The following is a 25956-nucleotide window of genomic DNA, read 5'->3' on the forward strand; positions in this document are numbered from 1 at the left end:
TAAAAGCTCAAACAAAGAAAGTGCTCATGTAAAGTTCGGAGATGATCCAATAGAAACTAAAGTTTTTTCCTAGCCATATGATTGGAGCAGAACTGATGATGCAGACAGCATGTTAACACAGAATTCATGCAGCGTGTGATTTTGTGAAACTTTATGGTATCATTGTGACATCGTAGGGCGTGTGATATAAAGCTCAGTTGTTCAGTTTACTTTTTGAAATTTTTTAGCTTTAGTTTAGTTTTTATTAGTTTCAGTGTTAGTTCTAGTCTTTTTATTTATTAATGTATGTCCGGGGTGGGGAACTCAAGGCCTCAAGGGCATATTTGCACCGCACAAGACACTAAATAATGTGAATTGCACAACACTGGTCATTATATTCTTCATTTCCAGTTAATACTTGTACAGCTGCTGTTATTGTGTATATATATATTTATATTTCTTCATACATTCTTATATAGTTCTATACTGTGTACTGTGTATTTTGTTGTGCAGTTATTTTATTTTTTAACTTTAATTTATATATTTTATCTTATTCCTTCCTAGTTAAATTTACCCTTTTTAATTTTCATATTTATTTCCTATCTTATTCATAGCCTTTTCTTTTTAGGTCACGAGCAGTTGTCTAAGAAATTCACTGCATATCGTACTGTGTATGACTGTGTACATGACAAATAAAATTTGAATTTGAAATCAACACTGTGGCATAGCAACATTTGCACTGTCTGGGAATGATCAAGGAAAAGCTGCTGGTGACCTTTTACCACTCCACAATAGACCGTGTGTTAACATGGTGCCTCACAGTGTGAGATGCTGACTGCTCAGTAGCTCTACAGAAGGTCACACCCAGACCGGCCCAAAAATTAATAAATCAAAAAAAAAAAATCACTGGCGGCCTCTTTAACATTAAACACACGCTACCGTTACACAGAGCCCAAACATTGTAAAAGACTGCTCCCACCCTGCCTACCTGCTGTTCGACCTCCTGCAGACACCGCAGGTAAATAAAAATTTGTGGCCATTACCTCTCGCAACTATACATACAAAACAGTCACAGTAAACACTCACAAATATTCTTCCAATGACAGTTTCAGTTTTCATTCAATCACTTTTTAAATTTAGATTCAATAAACAAGAGACCACCTCTTTGAAAATGGAGGCCAAATAAAGCCCATGTTTAATGATTCCCAAAATTTTGATCAGAAAATACAAACCTTTCAAACACCAGCTGCATATCTAATATAACAGTACCATTGCATTAACTTTGCATGAACTGCTTTTTTTTTTTTGAAGTTCTTCATGATAAAATACTGAAAAATGTTTAATCAAACAAGGCATAAATACAAATAAATCTGCATAATACAAGCTGGATTTAAGAAAGGGGACAATGCAGACATTTTACAGACAAGTTTAAATTAATTTCAACACAAGAACTAAGACTTTCTCATACGTAGCTTCCAGATCAAAGACATTAAATTAAAATAATTCTAACAGATCAGGTTTGACTTAAATCTGTTAACTGCATATGACCACAACATGCAAGTTTCCTCACTTTTTCCACTGAGGAACATGTATGGAGAGATAAATTTGATAGTTATCTGTTCCTGCAGCACATTGACACTAGTGACACTGAGATAGGATATTAGCCAATACACGCTCTTACAACCAGCATTTATTCCAATATTAAAAGTTAGACTCCAGCTACAATTTTCACATTCGTTAAATTTGACAGCAGATCTTTAGAAATACTAAGAAATTGAAGGTTTATATCCACTTGAGGGGGGGGATGGAGTTCTATTTCACAAGAAAACATAACTCCAGCCTTCAAAATACAGACATACATATACTGTAGCTGGTAACCATAACAGTAAGCTGTAATATGCTGTACTTTAAGGCAGCTAAGATCTTAAAAAAAAAAAAGAAAGAGACAAATATACATAAGGTAGATTGGGGGATTAACAGTGAAGCCACAGATTGAATCTTTTACTAGTACTTCTGTTCATCCGGTATGGTGGATTTTTGTCCCTGAAATAAAAGGAGACATTTAACATTCAACCGTGGACTGATTGAACCCTCTCGACTAAATGATGACACGCTGTTTTTACTGTCCTGCACCTGTCACCTGACTGGCCAGCCCGTGAGCAATAACCCGCGAGAACAGTGGCCATGCTCGCTATTCGTTTCCGCTTCACCCCGAAATCGATGTTCATGTCGCTCATCAAGCTACTGTTTATAAAAATTTATACCGATTCAACCAAATGGTTTCCTGTGCCTTTAGTGTTTTAACAGACAAGTGTTGAAGGAAATGAATGAATCAAATATGCCTTCAATAGAAACTCAAAAAAAAAAAAAAGACAGTATTTGAACATTTTCATTGCGGTGTTCTTCCTGGATCTTCCAAAGACAATTCCCATGATGCACTGCACACTGAGAAGCCATACTTTATGTAGTAGCACTGATAATCCCATACCACTGAGTTCTTGTATCTTGACAATTTACTTTAGCAGAAATGTTCAATGTTTTTAGTGTCTTACAGATTCCTCCTCAGTCAAAATGTAGAGCTGTGTAAAAGATTATCCACACCACCTGATCAAGAGAGAGAGAAAAAGATGTGATTACACTGACAATCAAAGCGTGGGCCTCAGACCTGACAAATTTCAAACTGAGCTGAAGAAAACCATCAGATAGCCTTAAAAACACTGATGTAATACAGAACTTTTGGTACCTTCACACTGTATCATATTCATCTCTCACAAGAACATGTATTTATGTTGTAAGGTAGACCCTACAATAATACAGAGAAAAACCCAGCAATCACATGACCCCCTATGAGCAAGCACTTTGGCAACAAACCAAAATTTTCTGGTAATGGTTCTCAGCACATATGCTCTCTTTTTTTCCAAAACAAACTTCCTGCTGGGCTGTGAAACTTAATACACAGAATTAAAACATAACCATCACAAATTTGGATTGAATTTTAACAGAAACTTGCTATTTGTAAACACGTTTGGATTTACTGCATATCTGGGGGAATATCACAATGAAGTTGGATGAGAATCTTTGTTTCCATATTGAAACTATTATATTTGTGATGCAGTCACCTGATTTGGACCATTTGAAAGAATGTCATGTGCTTGGCATATGAGAAACTATAAATAGCACATCATTGCCCTGCCTGCAAAACTGTGGTTTCTACACACACGTATGAATCTGCTGTCAGATGTCGGACAGGCAAATATTTTAGAGAATTCAAACAACCATCAACATCAAGCTACACTCCTGAGTGTCTGTACTCAGAGCCACAGTGCCAGATATTTAATCTAAAAAGGACCTAGTTCAATGAGGTGGTATTTTTTCTTTGTTTGTTTGGGGTTTTTGCTCTTCAAAAACAGAAAAAACATCTACAAAACCACCTTAACTACATCTCACAATGCATTTAGAGAAAAAAAAACAAAAAAAACCCATTCCTATTAAGGAGCACATATTTCCCTGGATTTTCTTCCTTGGCATTTGGAAGGTTTTTGTTTGTTTGTTTTTATTTGATCAACTAACATGTCAGAGAGTAGGGTGAAAATTAATATCAAATACTATAAGAAGAAAACAATTAAAAAGCTTTAGACAAAGAGCTGAAATTTGATGGATCACAAAAATCTGTAAATGAAATAAAAACTCAGGGGAGGGGGGGGGGGGGAAGGGGGAGGAAAAAAAGAGAATATGGAGGTTTAAGGTGACGGTGTTTTTGGTAGTAGCAGTTTAACATCTGGTCCTCATCTAAAAATCAACCAACTGTAAACTTTTAAAGTTTCACTGCATTTCACTCAGAGGTTTCCTTTCTCCTGGGCAGTCTAGAATTGAAAAAGTACTTCTGTGTGTTCATCTGTGTTTGAGAAGCAATAAACTAAAAAGAATTTAACATAATTATGTGTAGTAGCAAAAATCCACCCTACAGGCCTGTGGAAAAAGCCTGTCGCCTTCCTCGTGTATAAAAACACACATGTTCATTTATGATGTTTTAAATTAGAATAAATATAACAAAATATTATTTTTATTAGGGCTGCTCGATTATGGCAAAAATGATAATCACGATTATTTTCACTGAAATTGAGATCACGATTATTTGACGATATTTATATAACCCTTTAAGACCTACTATAGAACCAAGTCCACCAGAGCTTATATTATTTTTTTACATGTTGTAGTGCCATTTGTGGGAGCATTTCAAGTTGCTATACATCAATACAACTGTTATAGCCCATATTTTAATAATATGTATGCATTAAGTCCATAGTAATTACATAAATTGCAAAAAAGTGCAATAAACTACAAAAAAAATTGAAAATCGTTTTTGTTTTGTTTACATATATTTCTACTTGGAGAAGTTTAAGAGGTTTATCCCTCAAAACTTTAAATACAATAAAGTTGCAAAAAATAGTTTCCCACCACAGGAAATTTATTTTGAGTGTCTTCATAGTTTTATTTTGGAGATACAGCAATTTTTATATACTGCAGGAAAAACAAAAAACAATCCTATGATGCAAATTTGCAAAGAAAACAGCAGGTGCATCATTTCACTGTGGGAAGTGTTACGAACAGCTGATGGATCGGCAAAGCCTGTTTCTGGAATATTATGTTTTTGTTCCTGCAAGTGCTTTTTATGCAATTTTTGCAAAGCTATATGTGGAAGGAAACCGTGACCGAGGACAAGCTGATGGCATAAGATGTAAGTACAACTCCTCCGGTTTCATATGCAAAACAAATTATTGCGCTAGCTTACACGGTTCAGGTTCTACAGGGATTTAACAATAGTTACGCAAAACGGAGCGTGCTGCTCTGACCGGCTTTAAAGGGTTAACAATGACTTTAAAAAAATAATATAAAATAGTGTGCAACACCACTGAAGTTTGTTTTTTTTAAACTCTCTTTTCAACCAACGGCAGTCACTCTCCAAATATCTTCTGCTTAGCTTTCCGAGCTTCCCTCGGGTCCTCTTAATCAGCGGTCTCCAACCTTTTTTGCGCCACGGACCGGTTTATGCCCGACAATATTTTCACGGACCGGCCTTTAAGGTGTCGCGGATAAATGAGGGAGGGGCTAATAATCGGCTCAGTCATTTTTAATGATCGTTGAAAGCCCAGATCGTAATCGTGATTAAAATTCAATTAATTGAGCAGCCCTAATTTTTATTATATTTATCATATCACTGTTTATAGCAAGATGACAAAGAACATCAAACTATTCACTAATGAATACATATTTATTGCTCGTCTTTGCAAGCTACATATTAATCATATAAGATAAAGTCATTAACTGCAGGCACTGTTAGTGTAATTGCTTGATGAACACTTATTTACAATAATGCATTTCAACAAATTCCAGCGACACCAAAGTGCCACTGCACTAAAGATTTAATCTTTCATCCTATTTGTAACAGTTTTGCATTTTAGTGTTACGTTCATTGGGAATGGAAGAAACACAAAAAAAAATTTCAAAGATCAATAAAAACGGCACGAAAAGCCCAGACAGTGGATGCTTTTCATTGCTTTTAACACTCCGTTTCACTTCAGCTCTTTGTATGTTTGAATTTCATGAATTTCTGTGGCTGGCTGACGGATCAACAGCAGCACATACTTTGTACACTGCCTCCACTGACACAGCTCTCTAGAGGTAAATGGGCCATCCTTGAACTGCTAACATACTACAAATGTGCTACCCTTGCTTAACCCAATGTGACATCTAACATGAATTTACATGCATGTACACCAGGAACCAAAATAGCCTATTTTGAAAGTCTAAGAAGTTTTGTTATACTTCAACAGTTTATACATTTTGAAAGACATTACTAAACCCACCAGAAACAGGGCAAAAGATGTCATGAAGCCTTCTTTGGTGAGTTCCCACGTGCCCCCATACTCTTCCTCATCGATCTGCTGAAAGCTGCTGAAGTATACATACAGGACGCCAGCATTGATAATGCAGAATCTAAAAAGCGCACACAAACACACAAAGATGTTAGCTTTTCAGTGTTTCCTTTGGTACAACAGGATATGTAAAGGGTCAGTGAAAGATGTAAGGTTTAGACAAGCTGTACACAATACTTACATGGCTATTCCCAGAAACCCTTTTAGTGGTGCTACACCCCACATCACACCAAGGACAATTGCAATAATTTGTCGGAGCCAATAAATCACATCTAAGAACTCGTCCTGTGGAATAAAACAAACATTTTATTTAACAGGTCCTAAAACAGCAAAACAGCCCAAGACCATCACACCACCACCACCATGTTTGACTGTTGGTATGATGTTTATAAGAAATGCCCTGTCAGTTTTATGCCAGTTGTAACAGATTTTGTGGGGAAAAAGAAAAAAAAAATCAACTTTTGTCTAATCAGTTCAGAGAATATTTTCCCACAAGTCATGAAGATCATCACGATGCTTTTTGGCAGATGTGAGACAAGCCTTTGTGTTCTTTTTAATCAGCAGCTCTCCAATAGATGCAATTTTTGACCAGTCTTTTGTTGCGGAATCATGAACATTGTGCTTAACTGAGGCAAGCGAGGCCAGAAGCTCTTTAGATGTTGTTCTGGGTTCTTTTGTGTCCACCTGGATGAGTCGACAAAGCACTCTTGGAATAGTTGTGTCCGGCACTCCTGGGAAAGCTCACCACTGGGCCACCACAGGTTCTCTCCATTTGTGGATAACGGCTCTCACTGTGGTCCACTGGCATCCCGAAGCCTTATAAATGGCTTTGTAAACCTTTCCAGACTGTCAAGATTCTTATTAGGTATGTAGCCGGGGGGGGGGGGATTATTTTTTCCACTTTAATAAATGAACTCATCTTTTAAAACCTGCATTTTGTATTTACTCGGGTTACCTTTGTCTATACAGCACTGTATGTTGACATACTCAGCTACATGTTCTGCATCCAGTACTGAGTATACCACTAAAATAAATACATTTTAGTGGTATAAATAAATTCTCTTATAGGGGCATGTCAGTGATATTATCGACCAACCAATATATCAGTCAGACTTTGAAAGGCTTACAATATTTATTAGGCAATGAAATTCGTTATGAATAACCACAAACAAGAGCAATATCTGAAAGTAGGGCTAAATCACCAAGACGATTAACTCTACTCCCTTTAGATCTGACAGCTAGCCCAGATTAATCCTTCGCAGCCATACCTCCATGACTGCCACATTACACGCTTTCACAACTTTGAGGCGACTAACAACAAGAGCACTAACATAACAAAAAAGGACAAACTGACTGACCTTCTCTTCCCAAACAGCGTTACTGTTGAAGGCTTTGCTCCATGTGGACTGCTTTACACCTCCATTCACTAGATGACTTTCTTCTTTCCGCTTTGAAATGCTCGTCATTCTTTGCGCTTTCTTTCAGCGACACACGTGGAAAAGTTACACTCCAAGCTCGGTGACACCTACAGGTAGATTTCACTATTCTTCTCCGACCGGAGGCAGAAAGTGCTGGGAAATATTTGAAGGTATTAAGAAAATCTACGCTTCGCTGAGCTGACAGGTTTCAGAAGCTAACCGTAAAAGGGAGTCTGAGCATGCGTAATATCGTTTGAACCCAGCCAGCGACGGCCAATCAGAGAGTGCGACGTTTCTGCGCCGCTATTCCTCAGAATCGCTATAAATTCCACAGCGACCTCTGATGGTGAAACTCAGAAACTGACACATATATTGGCATCTATTATATTTAGTCAGCTTCTCCATTTCTATTACAGTTAAATCTGCCATCTATATTGATAAGCTATCCAGAACTGTATATGTAATTATCTTATTATTACCTTTTGTTTATCCAAGTAAAAGTCTCACTGATTAGACATTGGAGCACAAGAAGTATTAACTAACTTAAGCTATTATTCTGGGCTGATTCTTTCAACCATTTATTTATTATCTCCTTTGGTTTTTGAGATCTGGTTTTAGTGACTTGGTTTAGTCATTTTTATTTTCAAAGTAAATCAGAAAAGAAATCTAAATGGTAAATGGCCTGTATTTGTATAGCACTTTACTTAGTCCCTAAGGACCCCAAAGCGCTTTACACTACATTCAGTCATTCACACACTGGTGATGGCAAGCTCCATTGTAGCCACAGCTGCCTTGGGGCGCACTGACAGAGGCGAGGCTGCTGGACACTGGCGCCACCGGGCCCTCTGACCACCACCAGTAGGCAACAGGTGAAGTGTCGGAGCTGGGCGACCAGCAACCTTCCGATTACAAGATGAACTGCCAAGTCTTGAGTCACGATCACCCCAGAGAGATTATAGTCCTCGTCTGACCTGGGAAAGCCTTGGAAGCCACCAGGAGGAATGGAAAATTGTAGCTGGAATACCCTGTGTAGGATACTTCAGATACGCAGAAGAAAATGGGTGGATGGATCTTTGAAACTGCAGAAGTACCCCCAGAGTACAAATACGCCTCCTTGAAAATCACTGTTGTAATGTTGACAAAAAGTCAAAAAATTCAGAGTATATAAATTACTGGCATGCAGCTATGAAGACCAAAAAGGTGTATTTTTATGTAAGCTGCATAAAAAAGGTTCCATGGTTATTTTCTTTAATCCTATGATTATTCAGAGATCTCCACATCAGAGACTTCCACAAATAGCACATGTTAGCTCATGGAGCGGCACCTAATGACTAATCAACTGATCTGTTGATCTCAATAAGCCAACCTTTCATTTGGTCTGTGAGACCGCTGCTTTTTCTTGTTTGCTGAAGAACTGTGGCAGCTCTGAAGTATATTGCAAAACTAAGGGATAGTAATAAGGACAGTGTTCTGCATGTCTTGTGGTGAGAAAACATCAAAAGCGCTTCAGTGGATGTGAGCATGTATAAAAACAGAGAAAGGTGTTTCCCTGCATGCTGTGTCAGGACTTCTCCAAGGTATCAAAATAATTACAAGAGGGGGTTTTTGGTCTTTTTTTTTCATGTGAAATCCTGGATTTTTTTCTTCTCTAGCACCAGCTTGTTATATAAATAATACATCATAAAAAATGGTCATTAAATAAAAAGTTTGGGATCTATAGTTATATATAGCCTATGCAGAGATTTCCTAAAATAGCATTTACCACAAGCAAGCTGCAAGATTTATATGTTTTGATTAAAAAATGAAATCACAGAAATAATGTGTGACTTAACGAGCTTGCAAAGAAAAGCGTCTGGACTTCTTTAGTTCTCCTGTGCATAAAGAAGTCCAGACGCTTTTCTTTGCAAGCTCCTTTGACTACGATGACCTGGATGACTGAGAACCTTCACAGACGTGTGACTTAACTGTAATAACTGATGTAATATGAGTTTTTTAGCTGACAAATTGATGAATGGATGCTTGCTTACTTCTCTCACTGGCTGCTCTGACAGTCATAGAGGTACTTCTCTATACTGTCCAGCAGAGGGCTTCATTTGTTTTGATTGAGCTTCACCCCATTGAGTTCAAGTCATATCTCATAGCAACCCCAACGTATACCATGATAACTACAGTAATCGTGATTGTTTAACCTAAACTGACTTATTCGATTAATAAATTAATCAGTGTAAAATAGTTTATTCCTCTTCTTGTTCTTTTGGCTGCTCCTTTTGCCTGCATTTCACCCTATCTCTACCGTCCTTAGGCAACACCCACACATCTTTGTGGTCTTACTCTTTTCTTCGAGCCTGGAACTCCACATCCTGCATCCTATATCCACTCTTTCTAATCAGGAAATGTCCAAGCCTTCTCCAACTTTGTCTCCGAACAGCTCAACCTGAGCTGTCCCTCTGACATATTCATCATGTCCAACCCCATTCCCTTCTCACCCCCACCTCCATCTCTTCTTCCTGCCTTGTTGTCAGTGCCACTGTCTTCAAACCTACACCAAAGCAGGTCTCACTAACATACTATAAACCTTCTCTTTCACTCTTGCTGCAAACCTTCTGTCACAAATCACCCCTAGTCTTGTCTCCACCCACTCCACCCTGCCTGCACTCTCTTCTTCACCTCTCCTGTGCACTGTGTATTAGTTTGGGTGGTTGTATTTAAACTCCTTCACTTTCACTACCTCTGATCCTTGCATCATTACTGTTACACCCACCTTTATCTCATTAGCACAAGTATTCTATCTTGTTTGAATTTCATTCCTCTTTTTTCCAGAGCATACCTCCACCTCTCCAGGCTCTCCTCCACCTGCTCCTTACTCTCGCTACAGATCACAATGTTGTCTGTGAACATTATAGCAGTGTCTCACTGTCCCCATACGTGTGCTGCACCATCCTCACGTATTTCTCAGCCAGTTCTGACTCCCTCATTCAGTACCACAGCCCCTCTCTCAGCACCCTATCTTATGTTTTGTCTACATCCACAAAGGTGGTGCAGCTCCTTCTGACTTTCTCTGTACTTCCCCATCAGCACTCTCAAAGCAAGCATTGTACCTGTGGAGCTCTTTCTCAGAATGAAACCATACTGCTGCTCACTGATCACCTTCTTAACCTAGCTTCAGCAACTCTTTACCATTTCTTCATGTTGTGGCTCATCAGCTCTGTAGTTACTACAGCTCTGCACATCACCCTTATTCTTGAAAATCTGTCTCATCACACGTCTTCTCATGCACTCCGGCATCCTCTCACACTCCAAGATTGTGTTAAACAATGTGGTCAACAAGTGCACTGCCCTCTCTCCTAAACATCTCCTCTATACGTATGTCAGCTGAACAACTAATGTAGTCACTGCAAATAAAGCAGTTTGGCAAAATAATTGATTAATGTGTCTGACTAGTGACTCCAATATATTATTAATGGGTCTCTAATGTTAGCTACAGTTTATTTGTTGCACTATTGAAAACCATTAAGAGAATTTCACTTTGACTCTTTTAAGTTGACCCACTGAGCAGTGACTCATTCAGAAAGATGTGGGGGATGTGACATCGTGTTTAATTTGAAGCTTACTGAACATACATATAACAAACAGGGCCCAATGGAAAATCAGTAACACTAGAATACTATATGATGTGTTTTATCTGCTTTATCAGCTACAAATGAGTTTAAACGAATGTCTTTAAAGTGATGCTCCCATGCAGCTGCTTTTTGCCGACTGGCTTTGCACTGTGGTCCATTTTGTGAGCATTTCTGACTTTGCTGGGTTTTGGTTGTCTTTCTACTTTAGTCAGTTTAGGGATTTGTGATGCGAGTTCACCAACGTGCATGGAAAGCTCTCAGGTTTAACAAAATACCCGTTACAATGCAACAGGCAGCAAAACTAAATTCTTTTAAAGTTGCCTCAAGTGCTGGGCCAGCTGAGGATGTGGTTTATGTTGCAGTTGAATTGTAACACCAATGTAGAGGATATGCTGGTCTCTGTCCTTTTATATAACAAATGTTTTCAATCCCTTGCACCAACCTCCAAACCTATGGGAACAGAGCCTTCAGTATGCTTTGCAGCACCTCATCACTTCACCAAAGCCTTTAATTTCTAGCCTTTCTGTTAATTTATATACTTTTGTTTATTTGGACTCTTTTTTTTTAAAGCTATAAAGAGTTATTATTATTAAACTTTATTGTTAAAGTCAAAGCTGGTGGCAAAGTCAAAGTCATTATTATTATAGTCATTGTTGTGAACAAAGGAAGACTATACAGCAGCCTGACGAAAAGAAATTAGCTTTTACCTCACCTGTACTTAATAAACTGTCATTTGAGTGGTCACCCGGCAAATTTAAATATTTGTCCACTCAGCTTCAAAGCTCGCCACTCTCACAGCACAGATAACTGCCCGCTCAGTGAAATCCATAAATTGCAGGCTATGTAAACTGAGATTTGCGTAATTACAGCTAAAAGGTCACGTGGACTAAAACACGTCTAACTGTAGTGGGTGTTTAATATGTTTGAATGGAGCTTTAAGAGCAGATTCATATTTATTGTGCGTCTTTATTAACCTTTTGCCACGCACCCGTTTGGCTCTATCTCTTTAAGAGCGGCTAGCCCACCTGGGAGGGGAGGGGAGAGGAGAGGGGGGGAGGGGGGACAGGTGTGATGTGTTGTAACCGTTACCGTGCACGGTTAACGGTGCTGTGACCCTTTCAAAACCTCAAACACGGACCCCCCACCTGTGTAGATAGGATAGGATGGGATGGGGTGGGGTGGGGTGATGCTGGGTGAGGAAGGGGGCGTAGGGGGTCAAAGTCAGTACGGGATACGTGAGTCACTTCATACTCTGTGCTCGGCGGAGCTCGAGCTCTCACGCCAATTCCACCGTCAGTGACGTCGGCGTCACGTGTCTGCCTCTTCCCTCGGTACGTCCGTCGTATTTTCCTCCCCTTTCACTGCCTGCTGTAACACAGAGCCACTCGAAATAAACAAGCGCAAAAAAATAAGAGAGGGGCCGTTGTTGTTGTGAGAGGGAGGGGGGACCGGTCCGGCTCCAGTCACGTTTATTATTATCAGCGGCCGATTGTCAGAGGGGTCCTTACACCTATAAGTTACCATCAGAGAAGCCCAAAGCCGACCCCGTCCGTGTCTGGCTCCACTGAACCCGCACCAGTGTAAACTTTTTAATACATGCGATGCATACGCTGAGCTCCGACAAAGCGAGGTGAGTGTGCTTCACTGATACGCATTTACTTAAGTGTTCACCTTTCCTAAACTTGTGCGCGAGCTGTCTTACCTTTACGGGCTTGTGGCTCAGCGGCGCTGGCCAGCTGCATGTCGCCTGCTTAAAATGGCGACAGCCAACCTGGGGGGGTGGTAGAGAGAGTAGTTTTTTTAAAAGCTTGGAGGGGGGCACGGCTTACCTTTTTTCCTCTCTCTCCGGTATGAATTGGTCGTAGTGTTCAAACCTATAATGCAGACAAGCCCTTTAAGTTGGGGCTCACTCCGCCTAACTTGAGCGGAAGATGAACACGCATCATTTTTCGGAAATATCTGACGCTGCTGCGCTCAGAGACCGAAACATTGCAGCGCAGACTCTTATTGTACCTCCTATTTTCGCGGAATATCGCCGATTAATCACCAAATTAGCGCCAATTAGATGTTGTCAGGGTGCACTGTAGCCCCCACCCGCTTACCCGGAAAAAATCCTGTAATATGTCCTGTAAACAATGCGCTGAATTTCCAAAATTTCTTCCAATCCGTCAATCCGTGCTATGAATGAAGTTTGGGAGTCATTTTTAAAAGTCCCAGTCACTTCCATCATATATCTACCATCTATTTAAATTTTTTTTTTTAATTTAGCTTGAAAAATCTATGTGTGTGGACCTTGGTTTTAAATGAAAATCACACCTTTTTCTTTTCTTCCACCAGCTGAGTTTGTTGTTGTTGTTCTCTAGCAGCCACTTGTCTTATTTGTTATTTCACTGTTGTCATGAGTGAGTTTGACTGCAGGGATTAGAGCAAAGATTTCCCACACCGCTAATTTGTGTCTGATGTCCACGTGAGTCCCAGGCACGGACACTTAGCTTAATCCAGCTCACCTTTTTACACTTTTAGAAACGGGCCAGGTTTTCCACACTGCTGCTCAGATCACACGTGGATCAGCTGTGAGGGGAGCTGTAGGTGATGATTAGTATTGTTATTGTTGTTACTATCTTGCTGTATTTCTTTGTGCTGGTGTGCTGATGGCTGTAGATTTCAGTCAATAGTACACTCTACCCCCCTCCTCTTCTGCCATCATCATCACTACCACCTCCACCTCCTGGGCCCTGTTTCCCTCCCTCCTTTCTCCTCCCTTTCTCTTCCTCAGATTTAGGTTAGTAGCTGACACAGGTTGAGTGGCTTTGTGTGGAAGGATTAATCAGTACGTCGCTTATTTAAAATCCATGGTGCCTTTGCATATTTTAGACAACTTTTTAAATGCTTTACTGGCAACCCTTGTTAAGTATTAAATGTTGTGCTGATGATTTAATAAAGCTGAACAATTCTTGGAGGGTGTCAGTCTGTAGGTAATGACTTCCCATCACATCTGTGCCTGCAGACCCATGTAAGACAGTTTATTTACAGATCTCTACCAAGTATGGCCACACAAAAAAAATCAAAAACAGGAGTCATCTGCTACTGAAGAGCCTTTTCACGTTGTTGGGGAAGAGCAGAGTAAGCCACTCGCACAGCCACAGCATTCAGGTCTGGGTCAGCAGCAGCAGCAGCCTCTTGGCTCTGCTTGGCTGGTTAACAGCTTGTGATGTCAGCCATTTTAGGTTGGACAGCACAGAGGCATGGTGCTCCGCCATTTTTCTCTCCCTCCCCTCTCAGCAACCCAATTTTAACGCATGCACCGGCAGCGGCCACAGCAATGCGGCCGTGCACAACCCACACAGCCACACGCTCCCTTGACCTGAGACTCAGGATCACATGAAAATGACACTGCGCTGTCACTGAGGCTCAGAGGCGCTCTGATTGTTGCCTGCATTGTGTGCGAGCCGAAGAGGGAGTGGAAAGAAGTTGGGCTGCAGAGAACCTGTGAGCATTTCTAGTGGTGGGTTGTTCGAGAGCAGGGGTGTATGAGCGAACAAGACCCTGAAAATGATTGATGAGAGAAGGTTAGCAGCTTAAGTCGTTTTTTGTTTGTTTGTTTTGAGGCAGAACAAAACAGCGTAGGATTTTTATTTTTATTTTTGAGGGTGGGCTTGGGGAAACGCACAGGGGCGAGAGGTTGTCATCTCCTGAAAGGATAGCATCTGGCAGATAGGCCAGGCCTGTTTATGCGCTCATGGCTGCATTGCCTACAGTGACTACAGGAGCCCTGCGTGACTTTAGGGCCCTGTAGGCTGAAACACAGGAGCCCCCAGAGCAGTAGCCTGGGCAGATGCCTGAACCAAGACTCACAGACACTGAGTTAACAGGAAGAGACGCCATCAGCTTTGGAGAGTAGTGTGCCTTGGCGACGGCGACCACACCTACCAGGGAGACATGAACACTGCGTGAGGGAGGCACTGAAATAGGAGCAGGGCAGGGACTCTCCAAATACCACTGACAGGGGCGTGTGGAACAAACAAGCCCCACTAGAGCCAGAGACTGGATGGCATAGGAGACGTGTGCGTGTTTACCCACATGCGTGTACTTCAGAGAAATGAGCTGGTAGGAGAGAGAAAGAGGGGGTAGGAGGTGGTTGCCATGGGGACAGTAACACACCAGTGGCGCTGCCGACCTGTCTCCCTGGGCCAAACTTGCTCTGAGAGGAGGAAGCGGAGGGAGGGGAAGCAGAGGGTGCAGAGGCTGTTGGAGAAAGGGAGGGGGAGTGAGGGTGAAGAAGACGAGGAAGAGCGAGGAAACTAGGAGAAAGCTGCCTGTGCTGTACACCTTTTCGTCATCCTACTGGGAGAACATTTGTTACACGCACACATCAGTGTTGCACCTGCATTCTCAGCGAGGTGACGAGATGACTAGTTTAGTTTGTGTGAAGCTATACAAAGGTGTGCGTGCGAGAGAGAGCTATTATTGGTCTGTGCTCAGAGGATCCATCCCCAGCCTAGAGGAGAGTCAGGCCACCGGATGAAAGGAGGTCACGCCTTGCTGAGCCAATGATGACATTAAGAATAATACAGGTTATGAACCGTGAGGTCAAAAATAATGTCTTTGTGTGTCACTGGGAGAGCTCTCTGACTCTCACACAGGAAAAATTGCAGCCTGACTACCTCGATAAACAAGCCTCACACAGAGGCATTTAGCCAGCCTCCCCCACACGCCACACACACACATACACACACTCACCAAGAGCTCACACGCACCCCACTCCTACCCCCCACCCCCTTTACTCTCAATCTCACAGGAAACCAACACATGCAAATGCTGACACACATATAACAGACACGAACCCACGGTCCCCTGCATGGTCAGTCAACGCATGTGCGGCATTCAAATGAAAAGTTTTCAGCTGATGCGCTCACACCCATGAGTCAACAGAGAGCTCATCTGATCCTGGCATGAGCTGCCCATTTCGACTCGCCAATTATAGCTCGGGCTTGTGCTGTTTTGATGCTCACCTGTGTGCGGCTGTATGTGTGTGTGAAAGAGAGTGAGAGAGGCCTCTGCGTCTCTGCTGGTTGCTTTCGCATTCGCTGAGGCCCAGGGCTTATCTGGAGTTGTGTTCGCACAGATGTGGTTTTTGATTTTTCACAGGCCCATCACAGTGTGATGTGTAAAGTTGGTAGTTGCTGTCTGTCAGTCAGTGTTTGCAGCTTTTGATCAGTCGTGGAAATAGGATTACATACTTAGCAGCTCTGACATTGTGTTTTGCTGGGTGTCTTAGTGTTAGTGATTATTTTGCACATGCCTGCTGACTGCCCGGGTGTGCACGCCACATGCAGGCGCTGAAGCAGGACTCCAGGTTATGTCCGCTGGCTGAATGTTCTGGGCTTTTGCAGTGCAGCAGGGAGGGAGGAGAGGGAAGGACTGTGATTGTAGTTTGGAGCTAGAAGGGGGCTTTGAAGCGCGGGGGAAGGCAGGGTTGGGCAGGCTAGTTGGAGGGGGGTATCGGGTAGGAAAATTCCTCACTGAAACACCTCAGTGCTTCCTCAACGATAGTTAACAACTCTCCTCACCCCATACCGACTCGCCCATCCCCCACCGTCCTTTCCCATTCGCTGTCCCTCTCCTCTCGCCTGCCATCCGCACCCAGCAGAACCACGTGATTGATGGTTGAGACTGCCCACCCATAAGCCTTTGTGTCGGTCATGTGACCAGCCAGCCTTGGCAGAGTGGTGCCCCCTGATGCAGAACCCAATGGCAGGGGGAGTCGAAGGGGTGCACAACAGCCCAAGTTGGTGCACGCGGGGTGGGGGACAAGGGGCATCACGTTCCTTCCACAGTAGCAAACTTAATTTGCCTGTTAACCCCTCACATTCAGATCCAAAGAGAGGGGAGCAGTCTTGCTGTTCAAAAAAATAAAATACAATAAACAAAGAAGATACTATTTGTTTTGAGTCCAGCAATGTTTTCAGAGACTGCTCAGAAAACATTTTACTATTAGCAGTACTAAGGCAGACAGCAGATGATGGGAACTTTAACTTGCTTTTGCCGCCTCTGTCTGGGTTGTCATAGGCTTCTGAGTGCAGGAGAGTCAACTCTGCATACCTGTGCTCGGTCACAGTTGGAGCCCTCGTCCTGCAATAGTTAACTGGGTTTTGAATTAGTGTACTGTGATCTTTTCTATGGCAAATCGAAGATCTGCTAATGTGTCTGTGGGCACTTTAGAAAGAGGACATTCATCATTAGCGGATTTGTCGAATGGAGACATCGAGCTTGCTGCTCACCTTGTCATAAGTGAACAGCCTCGTGCACAATGAGGCTAAGCATCTGAAGGTATACCACCCCCTCACCCCCCAGCCAAGTTTAATATGAGCATGGAGTTGTTCTGCTTGCATGCACGAAAGGGTTTAAGCTTTTGAGCGCTGAAATGTGAAAACTGGATGTGTTTGTGAAGTATCTGGGCTGGACTGGGTGAGATTTTAAGCATTTTCCTGTTGTGTTTCTCTAAGCCGCTGAACTTTGTTGAGCTTTTGCTGCTCTGCGCATGAGGTGTCATGTCAGGGCAGAGTGACTGGGAGAGTAATTGCCCTAGAGCTGTCCTCTAGTACTGCATCACTACCTCTCTGTGCAAAGGAAGGAAGGAGAGGGAAAAGACGAAGCTTTTTTTTTCTTAATGGAGACAAAGAATCTAAGAGGTGTTGTGAAGGTTTTAAGATTTGAATTCTTATATAGGTGTGATTCCTGTCTGTACAGTGTGTACCATTGTTAGGATGGAGCCATTTTTCCGCAGAACATCTGTTCATCTGAACTGCTCAACTGCCCAGATGTTACGTGCACTATATTGCTGTAGGAATTTAAATAAAGATATTCAGTTAAACTACAGAGGCCCTGGATTAAAAAAAAATAAACAGAATGTGCCCTCTCTGTTGGGGGTGTGTCTGAAAGAGGGGAAGTGAGACCGAGTTGTGTGGGGGGAGGGGAAAGAAGGGGGTAGGACAGGAGCTCTCTCTACAAGCCATCAGTGAAGATGCAGAGTGAGCTTGTGTGTAGGCCTTCATAAGAGAGACAGCCCTGGGTTTCTCTGATCAGAGGTTTTGAGCAGCAAGATCTGTGGATTTTAAAGCGCTCGAGCTCAATCTTTCCACGAGGTGTCCTTTATTACCTGTGCTGTTGACATTTTACCTGGAAACGGTGTCAGCAATGATGTGTTTTCCTCTGCTGAGATGGACCTGGGTTTTGCTGCGCTGAGTAAGATATTTCATTTGCTCTCAGTCGCCCAACTCATTTGCACTTAAAATGTAAATTTTCTCTCTTTTGTGTGTTTGTAACTCACCAAACCACTTGACTAAACTGTTGGCTGGTGATTGACAAACTAATCAGTGTTTCACTCTCTTTTTGCAGGATTTCCCGAAAAACTCAAGTGATAACCACAAGTGGACCCACGGACAAGACCCGCCACCCCCCTTCCCCCATGCCTGGTCTATAGTCAACGAGAAACCCATATTCTTTTTCACACCTCACTCTCAGCCATTTGACCACTCCTCCCACCCCCAGCCCCATTTTTTTTTTCACACCATGGCCAGCAAAAGGAAGTCGTCCACTCCCTGTATGATACCTAGCAAGATTATTCGCCCCTTAGAGGAGGTTGAGCAGGACTCTCCTGCTCTCCGTCAGCCAAGGGTTTCTGGCAGTGACACACAGAGCCCCTTAGACCCTGGAGAGTCTTCCAAACCAGAGGCGGGGGATGCAGTCAAAGATGGTGCAGGCAGTTACACATGTAAGCCTTGTAATTTCGAAACGCATGACCTTAACTTATTTTTGGATCACGTCTACTCCGGGCACCCAGACTTCCGTGCTGACCCCAGCTTCTTTTGTGTCAGCTGTGGGGTTTCAGCACCCAAGTTTGAGGGCCTAGCATTGCACAACGCCAGGGTTCACCCCAGCACATTGAACACCACTCTGCGGCTGAGAAAGAGAGACAGGAGGCTGGTGGTGGAGCAACATCTGGTGGCTGGGCCAGAGAGCGGGAAGGACAGTGAGATTTCTATCACTAAAACCCCAATTATGCGGATGCTGAAGGGCAGATCGGAGCCTAAACGGATTGTGGTGTCTCACCCAGTCTCCGATGAGGCGTCCTCAGACCCACACACTATCTCTGCATCTAGAGAGACTGAGAGAAAAGAAACTGCCTCAGTAACAGTCGCCCATGTTCCTACGATTGTCCACAATGGAACAACTAAGGTCACACTTCCTTCAGCAATCCAGATAGTGAATGGCTCAGGAGCATTACCCATGTTAAAGACACCAATCACACAGGTAAATGTCAGTTTTTATTTCTCCTGGGGTTTTTTTTAGATGAAACATGTTTTTAAAAAAAAAAAAAATTTTTTTATTGGAGTCACTTGTTCTGATTCTTGAATGTTTTTTTTCCAGGTGGTTTCAGTAGTTCAAAACAGAAACCTTCATCATTCTGCGCCAGTCACCGCCTCCTCAAATATTTCCTCCAGTTCCTCAACTTCCTCCTCAGAAAATCTCCCAAAGGTAATTCTTTCTATCCAAATCTTATGAATTTTTAAATGTAAAATCAGTGGCTGATATTCAACCTTTCTCTCTCAGGTAATGATTCCTTTGAGCAGCATCCCTACCTACAGTGCCTCCATGGATTCCTCTTCCTTCCTGAAGACCTCCTTCAGCAAATTTCCATACCCCACGAAAGCTGAGCTCTGCTACCTGACTGTGGTCACAAAGTTCCCAGAAGAGCAGATCAAGATCTGGTTCACAGCCCAGAGACTGAAGCAAGGCATCAGCTGGTCTCCTGAAGAGATAGAGGAGGCCAGGAGGAAGATGTTCAACACCATAATTCAAACGGCACCTTCCAACTCTCACAACCAGCCACAGAGTCACCACAGCCCAGCCCAGCAAACCATCACAGTCCTGCCTGCATCGCTTGGGGCCACAGGGATCCCTCACATCCTGCAGGGGTCTCTCGTCGGCCAAGGAGGGGTAATCGTCACACAGCCGGTCATGGCAAACGGTATCCAGGTTAACAGTACTCCTGTTGCCCTAGCTGTCACACCTAAGCCCCAGGCAGCAGCGCGGCCTATGATGCAGGCCCGACCTGCAGCGGCCCTGGTGGCAGACAAAGGCGTGAGCATGGTGGTGGGGTCAGTGGGAAGCAGCACAGGAACGAATATCATTAGCAGCTGTAATAGTAGTAGGAGTGGGGGAGGGGGCACTAGCAGTGCTCTTAGCAGCAGTCAAACTAGCGTGATCAACCTCAGCTTGGGAAGCAGTAGTCATAGTAATGCTAAGGCGAGCAGTGTCAATGGTAAAGACAGCAGCGGTAATGTTGACTCCAGCGATAAGGGCAACGGTGATGCAACTGGGCATGTAAATGCCAAGAACACAGATGTCAGCAATGCCAACAACACCAGCGTGCTGCAGAGTGACAACAAAGTAACCACAGAAAGCAAAAACATCACAGACATCAAAACCGTCAATGGCAACAGTTTACCGAAGAGCAAAGATGCTAATGGGAGCAGCAGCAAAAATAGTGAGACAAGCGCAGATGACGTCGACCCCTCTGCCAGTGACTCCCCACCCATGAAGATGGAGGAGGCTTCTTCCCCTGCCTCCAAGTCTTCTTCCCCATCCCCTGCATCTGCTTCGAGCAGCACGCTGGGATCCAGGACGCCCGTCAACCCCTTCCTGGATCCCAGCTTTTACAAAGGCAAAAAGTCTCAGGAGCAGCTCAATGCCCTAAAGGACAGTTTTCAGGTGTGCCAGTTTCCCGACCAGGAGGAGGTGGACCGGCTCATTGCGTTGACGGGGCTCACAGTGCGAGAAGTTCGCAAGTGGTTTAGTGACCGGCGCTACCACTTTCGCAACCTGAAAGGTACACGTGCCGGCTCAGGACCGCAGACTAAACCCGCCACCACACCCGGAACGGGCAGCAGTCCGAGTACGCCAGGAACAAGCGCCGCTGGCAGTGCCAACCCCATCGATCTGTCAGAAAGTAGCAACAACTCTGGTGCGAAAACTCCCCAACACAGCGCTGCACCCCTGAGCCCATCTGCATCATCACAGACACCCACCTCTCCCACCACACCTTCCCGCCGACTCCCCAGGCCACCGTCACCTGATTTCACAGCCATCCGCTACAAGGAGAGAGAACCCCACCAGGTGAGGCCTTACTACGCAAGCTTCCTGTGTAATATAAGTGTAATAAGCTTAGCAGGTGGCCAGGTTTCCTCACTGTTTTTTGTCGTGATTACTCAGTTCTGTGGATTTCCACATCAAAGTCTGTTTATAAATGCAGGGGAGATCAGCTTTCTATTTGTAAGAGTTTACTTTTGTGGCTCCAGATGGAGCTGCACAAAATTAGATAAATAGTGTGTCTCCGGGGGTGTAGACTTCATCTACATTAGCTGCTACTACCACAACAATCTTGAATGTGCAAGTGAAATGTAAACAGTAAAGTTCAAACCTAAAAGAGGATATGTTTTATTTTCTTTCCATGCACAGCTTATAAGATGAATAAGTGAATTAGTTTTTGGTCTTGGAAGGCTTGAAAAATTGTAAAATGAGGTATTCAGAGTTTTGTTTTGTTTTTTAAACTACAAAGATGATGTCTTTAAATATCTCACTCTGTCTGAACTGTTACAGATGCTAGTTTTATTTTTAACTTGAATAACAAAATCATTAATCAAATATCTCACACATGCCAGTTCTTTGTCTTCATTGAAAAAAAGACGATACTAATAATTAACTTGCGTTTATTATGTTAGGTTAAAGCCCTAGAGGGCAGCTTTTCCCAGAACTCAGACCCATCAGGCGAGGAAGTGGATAGACTGCGGTCTGAGACCAAGATGACCAGAAGAGAAATCCACGGCTGGTTTGCTGAGAGGAGGAAGAGAGTGGCAGCTGAGAAAAAGAAAGAGGAGGCTGAGCGGGCAATGCGAGAGGAGGAGAAGGGTGAGGATATCGGGGTTGATGGAGAAGAGAGGCAGAGAGATGAAAGTTCAGGGGAACCAAAAGTCAACCCTATTAAAATAAATCTGAAGATGCTGAAGGTGACAGAGGCCAATGGGAAAACTGAGAGCGAAGGGCTGGATAGTACGGCCGCATCCTCCCTGGGTCCTGCCTCATCTGCCACCCCCAAAACATCGCAGACCTCCACGCCAACACCCAAACCAGCTCACTCCCCCAAACCCACAGGCGTCCGAGGTAAGAAGACAGCGGACCAGCTGCATCTGCTGAAACAAGTTTACGCTCGGACCCAGTGGCCCAGCGCCACTCAGTACGATGAACTCATCTCAAGCACTGGGCTGCCCAGGCCTGAAGTGGTGCGCTGGTTCGGAGATTGCCGTTATGTGCAGAAGAATGGGCAGCTGAAGTGGCTGGAGTCGTACCAGAACATGGCTCTGGAGGAAGACCTACAGAAGGGGAACGTGCACGTCCTCCAGGCTCACCTTGACGTCCACGGAAGGCTGGAAGACTCACAGGTATCAACAGCACCAAACATTTTTTTTATAGCTCAGTAGCTGAGAAACACAGGAACCTGAGAATCAAACGATTTCTCTGTACTATTGCTTTTATAAAAGCTGACAGCATATCCTCTAATTATACAGGCATGTCACTCCTGAAAGTCACACTAGGCTTTTAGAGTTCCACTTTCAAAATGCTTCTGTTGCATTAGATAGATATTTTGGGGATTTTAGGTGTAAATAACTGAAACCTCATATGTGATAGAAAAACCCTGACTCACTTCCTGTTATATCAATGTTAGGGGCATTCGCTATTTTAGCAAATCATCTCCTCTGGTTGGTGTGTGTGGTTTACTCATGATTAAAGTGTTATTTTCCCATCAATTCTTTCAGCGTTGACCTGCGAAGGCAAAAGTATTGCTTTATATATTTTAATTTACATGTTTTTCTGGCAACACACTTCAAACAAAATTAACCCCACTCATTTTTCTATACACTCCTGTATATAATCCAGGAAGTGGATATGGGATTATGTGCTTGATTGGAGATGTTGTGAGGTCATAAGGAAGGTTTTGGGTTGCAAACAGTGAAAATGTTGGATGCATTCAAGGGTCTGTTGGAATTTGATTGGTAGAACTGGGGTCATACCTCAGGAGGGCTCGAGCTTGTGCTTTTTAGAAGAAAAAAACATGTTGGCTAATTGATGCTTTTGTTTATTTGTTTCGTGGTCATTTTACTTTTACATGAAGTAAAATGCATTTATTCCAAACCAAGAAAAGGAAATGCAGGATACAACGGTATCATGTGATGTAATTCTGGATACAGTTCACCAACAAAGCAGTGTGTGGATTATATCTTATTTTATAAGTAAATATATGTAAATGTCTCTGAAGCCACTCTGACACATGCATTCCTTTCTATTAATCTGTCAGTGTGTCACCTAGTAGCATTTGCAAATCGATTTCAATCCACGTACGTTTTAGTGAACAACTAATCCAGCCTGTTTCTAAATTGCAATAAAAATGTATTTATTCATTCATTTTTTTAATGCATTCTTCATGTCCTGTCTGGACAGGAGTGAGACCTCTCGATCTCTCTCAGAACTCGTTCTTGGTGTCAGGAGGAACTAAAACAAAGTCATAGCTACAAGTGCACCAATTTTTTATTTTTTTATTTTTGCACATGTGGCTAAAATTTGATCGTGTTGCTCTCTCCATCTCTGTAAGTAGCTTTAAAGAGCTTTGACAAAAAAGTGAAAGAGATGAAAAAAATGGCATTGTGTGAACAGAAGCAAGCAGTGCTACTTGAAGAGTTTCATTATTACAACATAACATTTTTGTTCAAATTTACACTTGTGTTCACGAGTCACGTAAACTGAGCTGCAGGCTCCTGTGAACATCAGGATCTTTGATGAACATTTTCAAATTGCAAAAAATCTTCAAATTTGATCCTTTTTTTTTTTTTTTTTTGGCCTTAATATAATTGTTGCCATTTAGCATCAGCATCTGTCTTCAGATTTTCATTGATTCCTAAATAAATATGAACTAAATATGTACATGTATATGCAACTATGATATAAAAATGATATTAAAACTTTAGAGTTCATTGAAAATCAAATAAGACGTTTTAGACTAGTGTAAGATGTAATATTATTGCAATATATTGAGGGTATTTTCAATAACATGTCATTAAAGGAAAACTGTCTAAATTCTAAAAGAACTGGGTTGCAAACAGGTATGAGTATGAAAAGGTGAAATGTGTCATCTAAGTGTCCACTTTGCACCTCAAATAACCGTGAACCTTCCTCTTGATTCCCCTTCTGTATGCACAGTTGCAGGAACTTGCTCAGAGTAGCAGTTTGACAACAGACTTGGTGCGACACTGGTTTACCACTAAGGCGTCTTTGCAACAAACTGCCGCTGCCAGTGCCGCTGCTCATACAACAGGAACGCGACCGGTTGCACCGGGTGTGGCTGCAGAGCCACCTACAACAGGATCCTCCCCTCCGGAGTCGCAGGCAGGAGGTGGGATGGAGGAGAAAACGGAGGCATCGGTGTGCAGTGTCGCATCAGAAGCAGAGGACGCAAACGCTGACGAGACTGTGAATGCTACTAAAGGTAATCTTCATCAGCGTGAGCGTAAGCTCTCCCTGCAGGGTCTGACCAAATATCCTGATTTGAGCAATTAAACACCTAAAGAAAAGCTGCAGAACTTCTAAAAGCAGAAGCAGAAGGTGTTTCATTATGAAAATATTATTTGCGCCTCCGTAACAATTAATTTTATTCGTGGCAGGGTTTAGGTGTTAAAAGGTGATAATTAAACACACCTAAATGTTTATGATCGTCACTCAGGTGATACAGAAGCACTAAGATAGAATATACAAACACACACATTCATCATAATTATGAGTAATGAGGCATGCTGTGGCAGGTTTGTGTTTCAAACCAGTGCGTGTGTAACTCCAGCACACTGTGTAGCAATGAAGGAAATTCAGACGTGTTTTCTGGAGCGTGTTGTCAGGGTGACAGATTTTTAATTTCTTTTTCCGCTTTTTTTTTTTATTCTTTCTTCTTCTTTTTTTAATTGCAACAGGAACTGATTGAAGAGGCCTTTTTGTGCGAGGATGGAGTTGACATCGCAGGTGGTCTTTGTTCCGGGAGCCTGACTAAAAGACAGCAGATGCGTTTGTAACAAGATCACTGGAAGGAAATGGATCTTGGAGCCACCTCCACCCACCCCTCCTTACTCCCCCCCCACCCATCTCTCCCTCTCTCTGTCTCTCCTTACCGCTTACACCCCTCGAGGTGGGCATGACACCCCACATCCCCCAAACCGCCTACATGAGATGGACGCTATAGCAGCCCCCCCGCCCCCGCCAAAATCCACCCACCCAGCCGCCCACTCCCTTCTCTCCTTCTCCAGTTTTGTCTAGCTCTCCACTACAACTCTCCACTATTCTCCCCTCCGCCATTTTCCCTTCAGGAGAAAGTAGACACTGAGGTGCAGGAGTGGAGGTGGCAGTGTAGGCGTTCAGGCTGACAGCGTTTTGCTGCCATGTTTTTTCCAACTGCCTGCTGTGATGGGGGTAAAGGAAGGGGTGGGAAGGAAAAAAAGAGAGGGGTGGATGTGTGGAAGCAGAAGAAGAGGGAGAAAAAAGTGTGTTTGAGACTGCAAACTTGGCAGATGTTGATCAGGTGGGGGTTGGGTTTGGACTCTTATCGACTAAGCTGAGACACGATTCAGTGAAGCGTTGAGACTGTTCATTGTTTGTTTTTTTTTGGGGTACGAAAAACTGCAGTTTTGCTGCAGGGTGCTTGCCTAGGCCTTAATCGTAAATCAAATCAACCTTATTTTCCCATTGTGCCGTCTTCATGCTGCTTTTTTTTTTCCTGCATCACAAACTCTGACTTCATGCTTGCAGTTTATTTTAGAAATGTGCTAGCTGCTCTGTTCACAGCAACAAATGTGAAAAGCAGCACTGACGCTCATTCAACCCGAGGTTATTTTGGAACATGTTTTT

General features: G+C 43.0%; 2 protein-coding genes across 3 annotated transcripts; one reads left to right on the plus strand and one right to left on the minus strand.

Moving 5' to 3' along the window:
* Positions 1-1143: 1143 nt before the first annotated feature.
* Positions 1144-7580, minus strand: rab5if (RAB5 interacting factor). Its single transcript, XM_085394525.1, has 4 exons — positions 7274-7580; positions 6097-6200; positions 5847-5976; positions 1144-2583 (listed from the first exon to the last, which is right to left on the minus strand). The coding sequence occupies exons 1-4, from the start codon at positions 7379-7381 to the stop codon at positions 2542-2544; spliced, it is 384 nt and encodes a 127-aa protein (XP_085250651.1). The 5' UTR covers positions 7382-7580; the 3' UTR covers positions 1144-2541.
* Positions 7581-12260: 4680 nt separating this feature from the next.
* zhx3b (zinc fingers and homeoboxes 3b) lies at positions 12261-25371 on the plus strand. 2 transcript variants are annotated; one of them, XM_085393495.1, is made up of 7 exons: positions 12261-12583; positions 18352-19266; positions 19384-19491; positions 19567-21132; positions 21738-22454; positions 24268-24553; positions 25029-25371. In XM_085393495.1, the coding sequence occupies exons 2-7, from the start codon at positions 18526-18528 to the stop codon at positions 25037-25039; spliced, it is 3429 nt and encodes a 1142-aa protein (XP_085249621.1). In that variant the 5' UTR covers positions 12261-12583; positions 18352-18525; the 3' UTR covers positions 25040-25371. The 2 variants fall into 2 exon arrangements, with proteins under 2 accessions (XP_085249621.1, XP_085249622.1); XM_085393496.1 differs by lacking the exon at positions 12261-12583 and adding an exon at positions 17964-18198.
* Positions 25372-25956: the final 585 nt, after the last annotated feature.

The sequence above is a fragment of the Rhamphochromis longiceps genome, linkage group LG20, assembly GCF_057381845.1.
Source record: "Rhamphochromis longiceps isolate RC_006_pf linkage group LG20, R_longiceps_female_GT1.1, whole genome shotgun sequence".
Classification (NCBI taxonomy): domain Eukaryota; kingdom Metazoa; phylum Chordata; class Actinopteri; order Cichliformes; family Cichlidae; genus Rhamphochromis; species Rhamphochromis longiceps.